The sequence below is a fragment of the Rutidosis leptorrhynchoides genome, chromosome 2, assembly GCF_046630445.1.
Source record: "Rutidosis leptorrhynchoides isolate AG116_Rl617_1_P2 chromosome 2, CSIRO_AGI_Rlap_v1, whole genome shotgun sequence".
Taxonomy (NCBI): Eukaryota; Viridiplantae; Streptophyta; class Magnoliopsida; order Asterales; family Asteraceae; genus Rutidosis; species Rutidosis leptorrhynchoides.
The window spans coordinates 155,127,691-155,144,573 of record NC_092334.1 but is presented as its reverse complement, the minus strand read 5'-3'; the positions used below and the strand labels follow the sequence as shown (position 1 = coordinate 155,144,573).

General features: G+C 37.4%; 3 protein-coding genes across 3 annotated transcripts; all 3 read left to right on the top strand.

The window, feature by feature from the left end:
• Window positions 1–2,820: 2,820 nt before the first annotated feature.
• On the top strand, window positions 2,821–3,636 carry LOC139888371 (uncharacterized). Its single transcript, XM_071871379.1, has 2 exons — window positions 2,821–3,265; window positions 3,371–3,636. The coding sequence occupies exons 1-2, from the start codon at window positions 2,821–2,823 to the stop codon at window positions 3,634–3,636; spliced, it is 711 nt and encodes a 236-aa protein (XP_071727480.1).
• A 17-nt stretch (window positions 3,637–3,653) lies between these two features.
• On the top strand, window positions 3,654–4,574 carry LOC139888370 (uncharacterized). The gene is made up of 3 exons (XM_071871378.1): window positions 3,654–3,891; window positions 3,935–3,969; window positions 4,056–4,574. Exons 1-3 carry the CDS (start codon window positions 3,654–3,656, stop codon window positions 4,572–4,574), a joined length of 792 nt encoding a protein of 263 aa, XP_071727479.1.
• A 5,251-nt stretch (window positions 4,575–9,825) lies between these two features.
• Window positions 9,826–10,493, top strand: LOC139888369 (UTP:RNA uridylyltransferase 1-like). Its single transcript, XM_071871377.1, has 2 exons — window positions 9,826–10,182; window positions 10,269–10,493. Exons 1-2 carry the CDS (start codon window positions 9,826–9,828, stop codon window positions 10,491–10,493), a joined length of 582 nt encoding a protein of 193 aa, XP_071727478.1.
• Window positions 10,494–16,883: the final 6,390 nt, after the last annotated feature.

The window sequence follows — 16,883 nt, the reverse complement described above, 5'->3', positions numbered from 1 at the left end:
TATTAAGACGTTATTACAACGATAATCGTTACGTATATATATCGTTTCAAAATCCTTAAGTTAGTAGTCTCATTTTATGTATATAGTTCATTGTTAATATACTTAATGAGATACTTAATTATCATTTCATCATGTTAAATATATATATAAGTTCATATATATATTATGTTATTTACAAGTTATAACGTTCGTGAATCATCGGACCAGTTGGGTGGTCACACGTTTACATAAAATTCGTTTCAATTAATCAAGTCTTAAAAAAGTTTGATTGCTTAATATGTTGGAAACATTTAATCATGTAGATATTAATATTGTTCAATATATAATCATGGAAAAATTCGGGTCATGACATTCTCATACTAAAAACTGTAAGTTTTAAATTTTCTTCTTCTTCTTCTCTTCTTCTTATACACGACATCATCATCATCATCATCATCATCATCATCATAAGATCAAGCTTTTTAGCTTCTTGATCTTGTTATATCTTGTAGATTCAAACTTTGATTTGAATCCTTCAAGAACATGAAAGATTCAAGCTTTCTAGCTTTGAATCTTCATTTACTTTGTTGGATCTAAGTTTTCTAGCTTATGATCTCTTTATTTTATTAAAAAGATCAAAACTTGTGTTTATGATCTTCATGTAACTTGTAGATCTAGCTTTTTGCTTTAGGGATCCTCAAGAACATTAAAGATCCAAGCTTTCTAGCTTAGGGTTTCATTATTTGGTTTAGATCTTAGCTTTTTAGCTTATGGTCTCATTACTTATACTAGATCTTAGCTTTCTAGCTTATGATCTCATTAATCTTGTAAAAATCCAAGCTTTCTAGCTTAGGGTTTCTTAATACTTGAGATCTAAGTTATTATTGTAGATCTCACTTACTTGAAACCTTTTATGATTTTTATGGTGATAAAAATCAAGTCTTCATCATCTCATATGATGACGATGCATAAACTGTGTCAAAAGGACAAAGGTTGAAGCTTTATTGTGTTTATGCAATAAAAAGACAACCTTAACGTTTAAAACTTGTAGAATGTTAGCTTTTACTCTTAGTTGTGTGTTGATGGTTGAAACTTGGTCAAAGTGATGCTAAAACATCAAAGAGTTGTACACTTGAAGCTTACGCGCATCAAGGATGAGAACCGTGATGAGCATCAAGCACCAAGAAACCCACAGGAGCACTTGTTTACTGTTTTTCGGGGTCTGATCACACACCTGGGACTTCTGGAAAGTGGATTTTCCGATAGTACGGTTCGATTAGATGACTTTTCATTTAAGACTCGCCTAAATCCGATATACGGTTTAGGATTTATAGCCTTCCGAAAGTCACTACGCCTTTGTAACGACGTGCTGAAAATTCTGACCTACTCGCACTTGAACCGTCGCCATGGTCAAATGACATCGATTTAGGATCTCAAAATTGGAAAGCGGTACAAGGATTCACACACGAAGCCTTGGCCACTGACCACGCGTCTTTTCGGTTTGTATATAGGTCGTAGCAGCTGTCCGAAGTCAGCCTTTTGTTTCGATCTCTATTCTTGTTGAAAATTTACTCTATCTTTTACGAATGATGATGATGATGATGATGATGATACTTAAGGCTTAACTTATTCACTTTTAAACTTTTGAGGACAATATACTGACTTAGTAACCTTTGACTTAGGTTGATGACCTTTCGGACCGACTTACTACTTGCATACTTTTCATATCGACTTTTACCGCACATTCACTGTGAGTTATAGCTCCCTTTTACTTTAACTACTTTTGGGACTGAGATTCGTGCGCTTTTTATGTTTTACATACTAGACACGAGAACTTAAACTTTATATATGTGTGGGTGACATAACGGCACAAATATTCCCCTTAGCTCGGTAACGTTTAAATATTGGTTTATGAACCGGTAGACGTGAATCTTAGATATGGATCCATAGGGTTTGACATCCCCACTCGGGCTAGTCGCGCTAGCATTCAACGGGTATTTAATACTTCGTAAACTTACGCACTTGCCAGATGTACTTTTAGGGGGTGATATTACTTGTTAAGTTAGTTACCGGGTGCCCACGGATAAGCATATTCTTTTCATACTGTTTTGAATACAAAATCTCGTGGTCAACATTACATTATCGATTACAAACAAACTATAGCTCACCAACATTCGTGTTGACTTTTTAAGCATGTATTTCTCAGGTGCTTAGACGTTGTTGCTTCCGCTGTTAGACTTGCTGTTACAGACTCGCTGTGTTAGATTTCCGCTGCATTGTTTAGAGATGTCTCAAGCATGAAACTTTTATTTTGCATTCACAACTTATGTTATTTTTGAACAATGGCTTTGTAATGACCTTTGTGTCACGTACTCATGTTAATGCTTTCTATCCGTAGAAGCACGTTATCTTTTGTAAAACATCTAACGTTGGTAACGACGTTACCTTTTTATGAATGCAAAACTTGTTTTAAAACAGCATGTAGTATTGTACCATGTAATGGACCTGTTGTTGATGATCCGTACATGATGGTTTTGTACGGCGCGTCACATTGTAGCTGAACGAGGAGACGCCCAAATGCCAATATACTTTGTCAGCAAAGCATTTTTGGGAAGCGAGTTAAACCATCTCCCCATAGAAAAGCTCGTATACGCGCTCGTTGTCACTTCCCGTCGTCTACGCAGGTACTTCCAAGCACATCCAATTACGGTACTCACTGACCAACCTATTCGACAACTACTCTACAAGCCAGAGATATCGGGGAGTCTAACCAAATGGGTGATAGAGCTAGGCGAGCATGAAATCGCATACTGCGCTAGAAGCGCAATTAAGGGATAGGTGATGGCAGACTATCTGGCCGAAACAGCCGCCGATATGCCAGTAATCTGCGATCCTGAAAAATTCCCCGCGCCTTCTCCCGAACTGTGGGAGCTCTACACCAACGGCGCAGCAAGCTCGGAGGGCGCTGGTGCAGGTTTGATCCTCACAGGTCCACGTCAGGAAGAGCACACATACGCGATGCGGTTCAACTTTAAGGTGACAAACAATGAGGCAGAATATGAGGCACTACTAGAAGGGATGCGTATAGCCCAGGAGTTGGGAGTAAAAAAGTTACAAGCCTATGTGGATTCGCAATTAGTCGCTAATCAGATAAATGGCACGTTTGACGCCAACGACAAATCCATGCAATCATACATGGATCTGGTCCACTCTCTAGCTGATACATTCGTCGACTTAAGGATCAATCAAATCCCTAGGAGTCAGAACAAACAGGCGGACGTACTTAGTAAGTTGGCAGCTCTCACCTTCAACCATTTGGAAAATAAGATACTAGTATAGCAAGTCTTCAAGAAATCCACTGAGCCTAAGGTAACGATCTCATCTGTCGAAGAGGAAGAAGCGACTTGGATGACAGACATCATAGAATTCCTGCGAATCGGGTCCTTACCCAAAAACGAGAAGGAAGCAATGAATATCAGGGTGAAAGCGCCAAATTACGAACTGCGAGGGGAAATCCTATATCGAATATCTTATTTAGGCGCGTCCCTACGCTGTGTGGGGCCCAAAGAGGCCGCTTCTATTATTGACGAGATTCACAAAGGATCTTGCGGGTTACATTCAGGGTCGAGGACAGACACCGAGAGGATTAGCGACTAGGGTATTATTGGCCCCGAATGTACGCTGATACGGCAGAAAGGATAAGAGTTTGCCAAGAATTCCAATTGCACGCACCCGTTAGCAGAGCGCCACATCACCCCATGATACCCATCACGTCACTATGGCCGTTCTGTAAATGGGCTATAAACATAGTGGGACCTTTCCCAAAGGGCGCAGGGAACGCTGAATACCTAGTGGTTGCTATCGACTTCTTTACCAAATGGGTGGAAGCGAAACCCCTGCGCACCATTACCAGTAAGCAGATTAGAGATTTTTTCTGGGAAAGCATTGTATGCAGGTTCAGAATACCTAAGGAAATTGTTAGCGGCAACGGTACACAATTCAAAGGCAACCCCTTCCGCAGCTGGTGCCAGGATTTGAACATCAAATAACGTTTCACCTCCGTCGCACACCCTCAGGCTAATGGCCAATGTGAGGTTACAAACAGAGACATTGTGCACGGCATCAAAGCAAGGTTAGGAATGACGCGCATCGGATGGGTGGATGAGTTACCGAAAGTTCTATGGGCGCACAGAACGACGCACAAGAACAGCACAGGAGAAACACCGTTCAGTTTGGTATACGGTTCGGAGGCGGTAATTCCAGCAGTAATAACCGTCCCAACAGAAAGGATTCTGTCATACAGCGAAGGTGAAAATGACGAAAGGCTGTGCACCAATCTGAATTATGCGGAGGAGCGCAGGGAAATGACGACGATCCGCGAAGCCACCAACAAGCAGCGCATAGCAAAATATTACGACAAGTGCGTGCGGTCAAGGATATACAAGGTAGGAGATCTTGTGTGGCCTGACAACCAAGCAAGCAGGGCCCAAAACACTGGGAAGTTGGGGCTAAACTGGGAGGGACCTTACAAGGTCATTGGGATCAGTTACACCGGAGCTTACAAACTAGCTGAGCTTAAGGGCAATCCAATTTAGCAGAACTGGCATGCTACCGCGCTTAAGAAATGTTACATGTAATATAGGAATTATGAGAATTGATCACTCACCTACTTTGTCTAGATTTACATGTAATTACTAAACCACGTGCCTTTGTAGGTCGGCCGTGTAACGAGTCATTTTCAGTCAATTATTTCTTGTGCCTTTAGAAGCAAAATAGCTATTTGACTTAAACTACACGCGCACGGTAATATACTAGCGCGTTTCTGCCTCTTTAAGGGATCACTTTCCCTAGCTCCTGCACGGCAGAAGTCTGTTTGGCGACAGACTAGACTATTTACCGGAGAGCGACAGTCATTGAGTTGACCTAGTTCCGCCCGAGCACACCTAGGGATCTGCAAGTCATGACTATAAACAAAAAAGCGTTGGTCGCGCTTGACCACAGTCCCAAACTAACGTTTGGAAGACTCTCAGACGCGATTACGAGCACGTGATCTAAGTGTGTGTTGAGTGCACATCAATGCACATAAAGATTAGTGATGGCACGCCAAGAGTGAAAGTAACAACGTTATCGATAACAAAGCAATAATATGAGCAGTCAATATATCGCAAACTTACATCACAAGGGTATATTTTTATTTTCAAAAAATACACATGTTACAAAATATTACACGCGCCATAAGCATTATAACATTACAAAGTAAACCTACAACTTAGAGTCCACCAAATCTTGCGTGGTCACTCGCGAATTGCGTAACAACTCCTCAAGCCGAAGAATAGGGATGTGGCGCAAGGCTCTGCAAGCCTCCCTGGCAGCTTCGTACGCCTCAGGAATAAGGCAATCCAGGATAGCTTTAGAAAGACTTGTGGGCACCTGAATATGCTCCTTCACAATGCCCCAAAAGTGGAGGCACTCAACATCCTGTATGGCTTTCAAAGAAACCTCATAACGATCATTTACAGCATCGCTATTTAAAGCATGATCCACTATGTAAGGAAGACCCGCCTTTAACACCCCTAACACATGAACAGCCGACTTTGCCCGCCGCTCTGATTCAGCGCATTGTGCCCTAAGCGCGTGAATAGTTTCCTTATGGTCACTATTCTGGAGATTAGCACAATCTAGTTGCGCCTGTATCGTTTTGTTGGCCTGTTGTGCATTATCAAGCCTGCCGTAAAGACTCATTATGGTGTCCCTCATTATAGACATTTTGTCGCCAGAAGACCCATTGCTCGGCCCGGGACCCTGGACGCTCTCACCTTTAGCAGAACTCGTCGAATTAGGACGCTGTTTTTCGACGGAGGAATCGCTATCGACCTGAATAGGGGACGAGTGAGGTTTATTCATGCCCCCTCTTGCAGTAGGCACACTCCCGTCATCTGGATAGAAGTAGTAATGATGAGTAGAGTCAACGCATAAGTAAAATATGTAACAAAAGAAATGCGGAACATACCAGTACGAGCACACTTTGACGAGGAGGAAGCGGTAGGTCTTTTACGCTTCTTTTGAACAGGTGCATCACTATGTGATGGAACAAGTTTCCCACGAGGACACCGCTTGGGTAAATCAGCATACTACGCCGCAACCTTCTTCTTCTTTTTCCTGCGTGAAAAACCGAACGCAGAGGCTGCAGTAACAGGGTGCTTAGCCGAGAAGCCTTTCCCCAAAGGCATGCGGTCCACCGCCACAGACGCGGAAGAAGAGAATTCAAGATACTCGGAGAAGGGAATTGCTGTCAACATAAGACAAAGACGTTAAGAAAGAAGTAAAAGTGGAGAAAGATACTCGAAAGTTCTATATACCTTGAAGATGGCGACTGAAGTGAGGATAATAGCGGGGATCTGGCCAATGCTTGGATATCTCACCGGCATACAACACGTTGTTGCTATACACACGTAAGGGAAGAGCGCGACCCACACACTTGTCCAACATTGACTGTTCGCTTGAACTTAAAGGCGGCGCTGAATTTAAGCTCCCGTCGAAACCATATTGCCAGGAATGCACGTTCGAAAACTCTAGAAGGATGAAGGTATCATTCACAAAGAAGTAGCACTCTTTCCAGTCTGGTGGATTTTCCTCTATTTGTTCACCAGTAAAGCGGACGTTATCGCGAAAAGTGAACCAACCCGTATCGAGCCGTTCAAAGGAAAATATATTCTTGAACAAGTTCACCGTAGGTATAAAATCATGCGCCCTACACCACATCTAGAACACAACGAGGCGACAAGCGCTATCAGGGTCTAGCTGACCTATACCAATGTTGAAATGAGAAAGTACGCGCATAATGAAATTCGTGGGAGGAATGCGCATATTCCCCCGCTCAAAAACTACGCTATATACGGTAACCTTCCCACCAGGGGAACGGTTGGCTCGATCTAAACGACCAGGAACAACGGGTGACAATGACCTCATCGGAGGATAACGCTTCGCGATATGCGCTACATATTCGGGCGAGATGGAGGAAGGAATAGAACCAACATTGGAAAAATTAGCGCAATGAGCCATGTTAGAAATGAAAAAGCAGGAAAAGTGAAAGATGAATGAAGAAAGATCTATTTATAGAAGGGGAAAGGATGCCTGTAAATGATCTTAACCGTACACATGTCAGAACACGTAGAGGGAAAAAGGTTCGAATTTAATGCAACAGAACAGGTGATGTGACGGCTGCCACGTCACACCTGCTATGGAGTTAATAGTAGTTAAGTTCGACACCATGCACAATGCTTGAGCATAATATCGAACCGGGGGGACTTAATGATACGCATACCCGATTGGCTCGTGTTGTGCATCACACTTGCACCGTATGTGCATATCCCTTGCGCTCTGGCACTTCAGGCGCAAGTAAATGTGTGCTAGTGTGCGCCAGATTAGGATAGCGCGCTAGTTGAAGATGACATGTCCTGTACTTACCACGATCTCTATAAAAGGACCGACAACTAGCAAAGAGTAACAGTACTGTTCCCTGGTCCCCTCCACCGAACGACCATGTAGTACCGATAAGAAAACAACGTGGAACACGTGGCTCCAATAAGCGAACGACACTGTAGCTATAAATAACGGACTCGAATCACAAGGCAAAGGATCCGTTTTTTTAGAAGTTACACACATACTATTTTTAGTACCCACGTACGGACTAACTGCGCTATCTATATAGCGCCCTCTCTATCCGTGCTACCGGACTCACAGCATATCACTAGATACTCTCAATATACAGGTAACGTTCTATGAACATAAACCCTATTCCCTGCGCGAGCCATCGCTAACCGGACAACTCGTCGATGGTGGGTCTACGTTTAACCACCCCTACAGAGAACATCATCTCGTGAGGGGTTATTCACGGTACTCCGGACCGGAGAGTTAAACCCAATTGACCCTTAAATCCCCCTTTCTTTGATGTCAAATATGGACCGAACCCGACCCGATTATTCTATGCTTGATCATTTGGCGCCATCCGTGGAACTCGAACCCACGACCACGATATTCCGTTATAAATGAGTTTAGTAAATTTCTCATTAAATTTGTAATACCGACTTTTTTTCGGAGCGAAAACCTCCCTAGCGACAATCACATCGGGTCCCCACTACCGAGTAAAACTCCTGGGTGACGAGTCCCCCGAGCGACGAGACCTGTATCCGGGTAAATTGCACACATTGATGCCCCCTCTAGTCAACAACCAAATTAATTCAATCTTGAGCGTTACCAAGAATTTAACATGGGTCTCCTGCTTTATTGGGAATTCGATGGCCAATACCGATGTAGGTCTCATTTATGTATGTTCTACTTCACATAAACAATATCAGTGTGTCAAAAGGATTTCTGCCTAATACGTCTAGAGCGAAATGTTTGTTTATGATTGTGAAAAGCAATCTGACATTGCTTATTTTTGTAAGAGGATTGAAATTGGTCGTTTAAGTAAATTTATCTAAATCTAAATAGGAACATTAAATATTAATATACGGAGTATTTATATTTTATTTTTTAATATAAATATTTAATATAATAGTTTTAATTATTATTTATTATTTAATTATAAATAATAAAAACACAATAAGACAATATCGAGTATTATTTAATTTTTTTTATATCCAGGTTATATGTATTTGCCCTAAATCTATTGGTTTCCAATTATTTAATTCAAACCCTACCCCAAGATCGAGAGGGCTGCAAACCACTCCTCACCTTCTTTTCAATTAGGGCTTGGATCTTGAAAAACACATCTCGCTTTCTTTTTCTTCTCGCGCTTTTCTCATTTTACTACGATGGAGCAGATTAGATCATTGCTAAATAAGGTAGATGTTTATATATATATATATATATATATATATATATATATATATATATATATATATATATATATATATATATATATATATATATATATAGGCAGGATCAATGGGGAAGTAACCAATCGGGGGGGAAGCGGGGGAAAGCAAAATTTTTTATTTTTTTTTCGTTTTTTTGGAATTTTTTTTTTCCGGCATCAAGATCATACGAAAATATGAACATTTAGAAGAGACACTTCGTGATGAATGTTATTATTTAGGCGGGAAAACGATCGACAAAAATAACATTCAAGATAATATTGTTCGTGAAGAATATGAACGTTTTTTTTTTTCATGTTTTGTGAAGTAAAATTTAGCCCGATTTAGAGTTTAGGGTTTAGGGTTTGGTGTTTTGAGTTTATTCCATAAACCCAAAACACCAAACCCTAAACCCTAAACCCTAAATCCTAAACTCTAAACCGTTCGTGTTAAAAACTCAATCTAAATCCTAAATCTAAACCCTAAATCTAAACCCTAAACCCTAAATTTCTAAACCCTAATATCTAAACCCTATAAAACCTAATATCTAAACCCTAATATCTAAACCCCAATAGCTAAAACTTCAATATACGCTCGAAAAATACGATAATTGTTATATATTACTTCTTCGAGCGTTTTCCTGCCAAAATAATAACATTTATCACAAAGTGTCTCTACTAAATGTTCATATTTTCATCACATCTATAATGTTCGTGAACAAAATTTTTTCAAAAAACGAAAAAAACAAAAAGTTTTTGCTTCCCCCCGCTTCCCCCCGATTGGTTACTTCCCTCTTGATCCTACCCCTATATATATATATATATATATATATATATATATATATATATATATATATATATATATATATATATATATATATACTTACTTGTATATATTTGTGAATAAAATTAGTAGTATTAAATTGCTTTTTCCGTTCCCTTACTTGTGAGTTATGATTCCCTTACTTGTGAGTTATGATCAGCGTCACATGGAAGCTTCTTCTTTACTTAATGAAAGACAGAGGATGTATAGAAGAACTATACCATGTTCGAAAAGTGTACTTAGCGCAGATGATGATTTTGTTAAGTTTTATGAATCTTTAATCCCTACAGAGGATGAGATGCAACGTGAGGGACTAAGAAAATCATTGAAGGAAGTGGTTGCAATGCTGTTGCCCCAAGCTGAATTGTTTGTTTATGGATCGTCTGCAACTTTGTTAGGGTTCAAAACAAGTGATATTAATATGTGTGTTGTTGTTGATGATGATGCTAATAGGATAGAAGATACTTTGTTTTTTTTGGAAACGCTTGCTACGATATTAAAGGATAAATTTGATGATGTTAAGGTATCATTCGTTTATAATAATAATTAATAATAATAATAATAATAATAATAATAATAAATACAAACTGATTTATGTTGTTTTCGCAGGTGGTTAAGGACGAGGTTCCGAAACTGAAGTTTAAGGACTTCAAAACTGGAATCCCTTGCGATATAAGTGTTAACAACCAGCTTGCTCTTGAAAATACAAAGCTTGTTAATAGTTATAGGGAGATAGATCCTAGATTGCCACAGTTGGTCGTAATTGTGAAGAAATGGGCAAAATCAAGAGGTGTTAACGATGCTTTCAAACAAACGCGCTCTAGTTATGCGTGAGTTAATCACCACTTTTAGATTAAATATAATTAATTGTTTCACTCATTAACTGTTTGAAACCTGATCAAAAAGGTTCGATAATTATTTATTTTCTGTTCCAATTTATATGTACGGAGTGCTAATATTTAATCTTAAAAAGGTAAAAATATTTTTGACAAATCTAAAATCTTCGTAATCAATTTACAGTCCAATTTTTATTTCAATCCTTCATGAACTTGTACAATATCTATATTAAAACTAACAAAACATCAACCGAGTGTTACTGACGTTTACTAATTAAGCTCGAAATCATTCATTTTCCATTTACTCTCTCTCTAAATATAATCAGTTATAAATAACATGTTTTATCACATAAATATATATTATATATTTTTAAACAAATAGATTTAATATTATTTTCTATATTTACAAGTAGTATTTATATACATATTTATATATATCTATATATTCATAAATATAGTTTCCATTACATCGCATTTTATTTTATTTATTTTACAATATAAATTCTAATAATTAAATTATATAATATTCCAAATTATATTTCAAATTATAAATATCTATTTAATTATATATGTTATCTATTTACAAATAGTTGTTCGTGAATCGTCGAGAATAGTCAAAGGTTAAATATATCCAAGTAAACAGTTCAAAAATTTTGAGACTCGAGATAACAGACTTTGCTTATCGTGTCAAAACCATATAAGATTCAAGTTTAAATTTGGTCGGAAATTCCCGGGTCATCACAGTACCTACCCGTTAAAGAAATTTCATCCCGAAATTTGAGTGATGTCGTCATAGCTAACAATAAATATGTTTTCCTGATGAATATGAGCTGATAAATAGAGTTTTATCATTATTGAATAATACAGATAAAATAATTCGATTATTTGAAGAGCACGAATGAAGCTTTCACAAAAGATTGAGATGAAGAAATGGAGATTTTCTATAACTTTTGACGTAGTCACGATTAAATTTAGAAAACAAGGTGCGTCTTAACTTTTGATATTGTCTTGGTTGAATTCTGGAATTCAAGGGATTTAAAAGAAAATCTTGGAAACTATAAGATCTGATTCTACGGCGAATAAGAAAATTAAGATCTCTCTAATTAAATACGGTGATCTGCTTCGATTACTCTGTCTGATATTTCCATTATAAATTAAACTCTTCCGTTCCATTATTCTCACCATTCCTATACTTTCCTTCTTGTTTCATACATCCAAAAGATTCTGAAAATGCTTAATCAAGTTCTGATCCTTGTTCCCATCCTTACTATCGCAACAATCATTCTCCTTTTCCAACTTCCACCAGAGGAATCTGCTTTCTTCTACTTCGCCCTTGGGATTATAATATTTTTTAATTCTCCCGTGTCTTTATGTTGCGATAAACATTGATATACGCGGTTTGTAATTTATGTGTGGTTATCGGGCTTTATATTCTCCCTTATATTTCAAAGCTCTATGCTTTTGTTTTCTCTTCCCGACTTCAAGTCAAGCGAATAATGGTCCAGAATTTGGAGATATAGAGTTTTGAATGATTATAATGTTCTAAGCAGAAAGGAACGTGATAGCACGATTTGATTTTTAAATTTATCAACATCACGGAAGATAGAACCATCAAGAATACATTTTCTTGATTTGTTCAGGAGTTAAGTAGAATGAAAGAGTTATTTAACATGGCACATGATAACGTTATGATCTGTGAATCATCACGTCCCATTAGAAACTCAGCATGACTTAATGTAATATAATCACGTTGATCAAGTGTCATTATATTATACTAACTCATGCATCAGTTCCCAACATTACTTCAATAACATTCATATTTTAAGCTCGAAAGTTTACAGAATATAAAAACTAACAGTTTCTATATGATGTAACACTGATAGCACGATAAGATTAATGATTTCAGATAAGAACAGTTATGAAAATATCTTCAGAAATATGGAGAATATTTAAAATGAAAGATACGATGATATCTTGGAATTTCTAATATCGATGGATGATGAAGAAGATTTATCCGTAAGGGTTTAGATTCGGAAGCAAGGTATTCGCTAAAGATTTCATCAGAAACAGAATCATCAGATTCTTTAAATACAGAGTTTGGTCCTTGTATTTGTCCTTGGTCTCCTTCGTGGTTAGCTCAATCCGTTTTTCAATTCCAATTTTTCTGAGCTTTTCCAACATACTATTCTTTATCATTAAACTTCTGACGATTAAGGTCGTTTACGGTTGTCTACAGTTTCTGCTGCTTCATTTAGCTTTTTCAGCATTCAGAGTATTGATTTGTAGACTGAGTGCTGTTCAGAATTTCAGAATAAAAGACCATAATTCTAAAAGATAAATGTTATACATATAACTGTTGATGTAGATATGCTGTGCGTTTTCAAAGTACTGATTGCTGACTCCCGATAATTGGTATGGCAGGTCCCGTTACAATATGCGGATGAGTATATGATAAGGTTTTAATGAATAAATATAATAATTTATCAGAGAGATTTAAACCAAGAAGCAACGAGGTTGCTGGTACATCTGCTGGTAATATGGTAGAATATGAAAGGTTCCCTGGTAACAATAAAAGAGCACGCATATTTATCAAGGTTATAATAAGGTTGTTTCGAACGAATAGTCGAAGTTGTCTTGCTGGAGCTGTGACAAGATTCGCTACTTTGAAAGGAATTATTATGTTATTTTGGGTAATAATAACACTAAGGAATTAGCACAACTATGTGTTAAACGTTTACTCAGTTTCCGAGAGTTTTTCAGATGCATAACTATACGCATCAATCTTTTCTTCCGTAGATGAAGTGCGGTTGGTTCATCCTCTCGATTGAGGTGTTTTCAAGAATCATGAAAGATTTGAACGCAGATTTGTAATCGTAAAAATACGATTGAGGTTTAAGATGAAATCAAGTGGCAAACTTGAAGAATTGTTTAGTTTCATAGATTATAAACAATATTTTAATTCATTTTAATTGTCCAATGTTTTTAGTCCACAGTCGAGAATCCATAGTTGACAGTCCAATAATTTATATATAGTTTAATATATTATATTCGAATTAATTAATACGTGTCGTGACCCGTATACGTCTCAGACTCGATCACAACTCAAACTATATATATTATTGTAGAATCAACCTCAACCCTGTATAACTAACTCCTGCATTACTGCATATAGAGTGTCTATGGTTATTCCAAATAATATATATAGATGCGTCGATATGATATGTCAAAACCTTGTATACGGGTCCCGATATTTAAAGTGCGTAAAATAAATAACAGAAATTAAATGACGATAAATAAAATTACGAGAATTAAAATTGCGATAATTAAATTGCGATAAATAAATTGCGATAAATAAATTGCGATAAATAAATGTAATACGTAATTAACAGTTAGCTAAGAACAGTTAGCTAGGAACAGTTAGCATGGATTCTTAACAAAATTTCTCATATTTAATTTGTTTGTTTCTAACAATTTTTATTTTGTCAAATGTTTTCTTCATTATGCCACTTGTTAGATTCTGATAGGTCAAAATCCAAATATGAAATTGAATGAAAATGGTTATTCTGTGGTGAACGCATACGTATATCGGTGGATGTAAATAGGAGAGTAAATGACTGTTGAATCAGATTCGAAGAATGTACAGTGTAACTTATTAATATGAAATTTAAATATTCTGTAACATCCCGCCTTTTTCCGTCAACTTTTCCGTTTAACTATTTAAGTTCCGTTAGATGTTTATAACACATCTCGTTAATATGCGTTTGAATTATCTTGTTAGGTAATTCCCGCACCCGATTTAAGTTGAGGGACCAATCGTGCCAAATGTTGAAACTTGTGACTAGGTCAAAGAGTCAAACTCTCATTCTATCCATTCATTCATCTCTTCCAATTTCTTAATACTTCAACTTTTCCTCTCAACTTCAAGAACAAAGATTCATCATCCAAAACCGAGCTAGTGATCTTCTTGCCAAACAAATTGCATATTTGAACTCCTCGTGATCTCCTCTTCGTTTCCATACCGATTTCATCAATTTTGGGTAACTTTCTAAAATCACTAATCTTTGTGTTCTTGAGATTTTTAAGTTATAAGTTTGTTAATTAGTATCTATGGCTCAAGTCTAGTTTGTTTATGTGTTTTGTATGCTCGTTTTTGATATTTTGGAGTAACTAGTTCATATGGAAAGTTAACATGCTTAATCTTGAGTTTTAAGTGTTCATGTGTTGTTAGATGCTAAGACTTCATGTTTTAATCTTGTTCCTAGTGTTACTAGCTTCATTATGATGTAAAGATTGATCAAAGAAACCTCTTAAACTTGATTATGAAATTTGGTAACTTTTGGTTAGGGTTTCATGAACTAGGAATGGATTTTGATGCATTAAATGACATGAAGTGTTAATTATAAGTGTTAAGTTGTGTTGTATGCTTAATTACCTTCGAAACGGCATATTGTTCATGTCTTTTGGTTACCGAATCATTAAATAGCATTTATGACTTATATGCATTGAATGAGGGTCACTAAATGCGGTTTTTGGTTGTTGTATGCGAAAGTTTGATTGATGATAAGTGCATAGTTGTGTTCCTCGTCAAAATACCTTTCCGGTGATATAAAATACATGTTCTAATTGTTTGCGGTTTGTAATTTGGGTTGGTTTGATTGTTGGTTCGTGCACTTAGAGTTGCAGCAAACAGGGTCTGGAAACAAACCAGGACGCCGTCCAGAAAAGCAGGACGCCGTCCCAAACTTAAAAGAGGGACGCCGTCTAGCTCTCTGGGACGCCGTCCCAAACTTAAAAGAGGGACGCCGTCTAGCTCTAAGGGACGCCGTCCCAACCTTAAAAGAGGGACGCCGTCTAGCTTCTCAGGACGCCGTCCCATTGTGCTAAAACTGGCTGTTCACTTGGTCATTTGACATGAAAATGTTTGCTATGCTACGGACCTCCGATTAACATGAAACTTGGCCAACATACTCATATATGATTATATAACTTAGAAAAATTGTCGGATACCCGACCCGACCCCGTTGACTTTGACTTTGACCAAGTTTGACTTTTAATCAAACTTAACCAAATGGTTGTGCAATCGTTCTAACATGCTTTTATACTTGTATCTTGCATGAAACATGACAACTTGATTCACATGCTACATTATTGAGTCGTAACGAGCCATAGGACTAATTGAACATCTTTGACCTATCGTGTTTACCGTTATTGATACGAACCTATTGTTTAGGTCAAGACTAGCATTGTTCTTTGCACACGTTATTTTGTGAAGTACTTTACTACTCGTGCATTCAAGGTGAGATCATAGTCCCACTTTTACTCTTTTGAACTTACATTTGGGATGAGAAAACATAAACATTTCTTTTACTAAGTGAACACAAGTACAGGAAAACAAACATTCTACATACGAGTTTAGAACAAAAATCCTCAATTCGATTATCATTAGTTACACTTGCCGGGTGTAAGCGAGAACTTATGTTGTATGGATCCATATGGGTTTGACAAACCCTCATTCAAACGGTTCGCTACCGTTTACGAATGAAATATATTTTCGAGAAACAGTGTAGGTTCTAGCACTAAGTGATGGGGTTCAATGGAAGGAAATGTTAAGCATTGATAATTGGGTGCTCGTGAAACAAACTTTTGGAATGTATTTACTATTATTTCATTGATGCAAATCTTGTGGTTCACTTGTACTTACTTACTTAAACCTATGATTTCACCAACGTTTTCGTTGACAGATTTCTATGTTTTTCTCAGGTCCTTGAACGATACATGATACATGCTTCCGCTCATTATTTGATACTTGCATTGGATGTCGAGTATATGTGCATTTCATGGAGCGTCTTTTGACTTTACTTTAAACCGTGTCGCCTAGATTTCATTCGTATTATAATGTTGTAACTTAACTATTGGTTGAACAATTCTTGTAAACTTTGGGAACAATCTTTATTTTGAAATGAAGGCGACATATTTTGGTCAAACTTTGTCTTAAAGACTTATGACCACGTAACGGGACCTAAGTAGACGGCGCCGTCAAACATGATTTGGTCGGGTCGCTACAGATGGTATCAGAGCGTTGGTTGTAGGGATTTAGAGTTCATTAGTGTCAACCCCGAGTCATAGGGTACATTGGTGAGTCTAGACTACAACCGGCATATAGACTTGAAGTAGGAATTACTTGACTACTTGTGCATTTATACTCGAACGCTTCTACTCATATCTACTCTTAGTTCATCTTAATCTCACGTTGTTTAATTTGATTGACACGCCACCTTGACTATATGAAATGATGTCGAATGCACATATGAATCAGGGTAATATAATTTCCGGGATTATATTACGGTGACTCATATGAACGTTCCGACATGATGACATAAAGAATTTA

Bases quoted from the DNA above. Each gene is read 5' to 3' on its own strand.
- LOC139888370 (XM_071871378.1), top strand. From the start codon at position 3,654: ATGTACGCTGATACGGCAGAAAGGATAAGAGTTTGCCAAGAATTCCAA. The intron at 3,892-3,934 runs GTAAGCAGATTA...CATTGTATGCAG, and splicing joins ACCCCTGCGCACCATTACCA to GTTCAGAATACCTAAGGAAA. The intron at 3,970-4,055 runs GTACACAATTCA...GCACACCCTCAG, and splicing joins GGAAATTGTTAGCGGCAACG to GCTAATGGCCAATGTGAGGT.
- LOC139888371 (XM_071871379.1), top strand. From the start codon at position 2,821: ATGGCAGACTATCTGGCCGAAACAGCCGCCGATATGCCAGTAATCTGC. The intron at 3,266-3,370 runs GTAAGTTGGCAG...CATCTGTCGAAG, and splicing joins CAAACAGGCGGACGTACTTA to AGGAAGAAGCGACTTGGATG.
- LOC139888369 (XM_071871377.1), top strand. From the start codon at position 9,826: ATGGAAGCTTCTTCTTTACTTAATGAAAGACAGAGGATGTATAGAAGA. The intron at 10,183-10,268 runs GTATCATTCGTT...TTGTTTTCGCAG, and splicing joins ATAAATTTGATGATGTTAAG to GTGGTTAAGGACGAGGTTCC.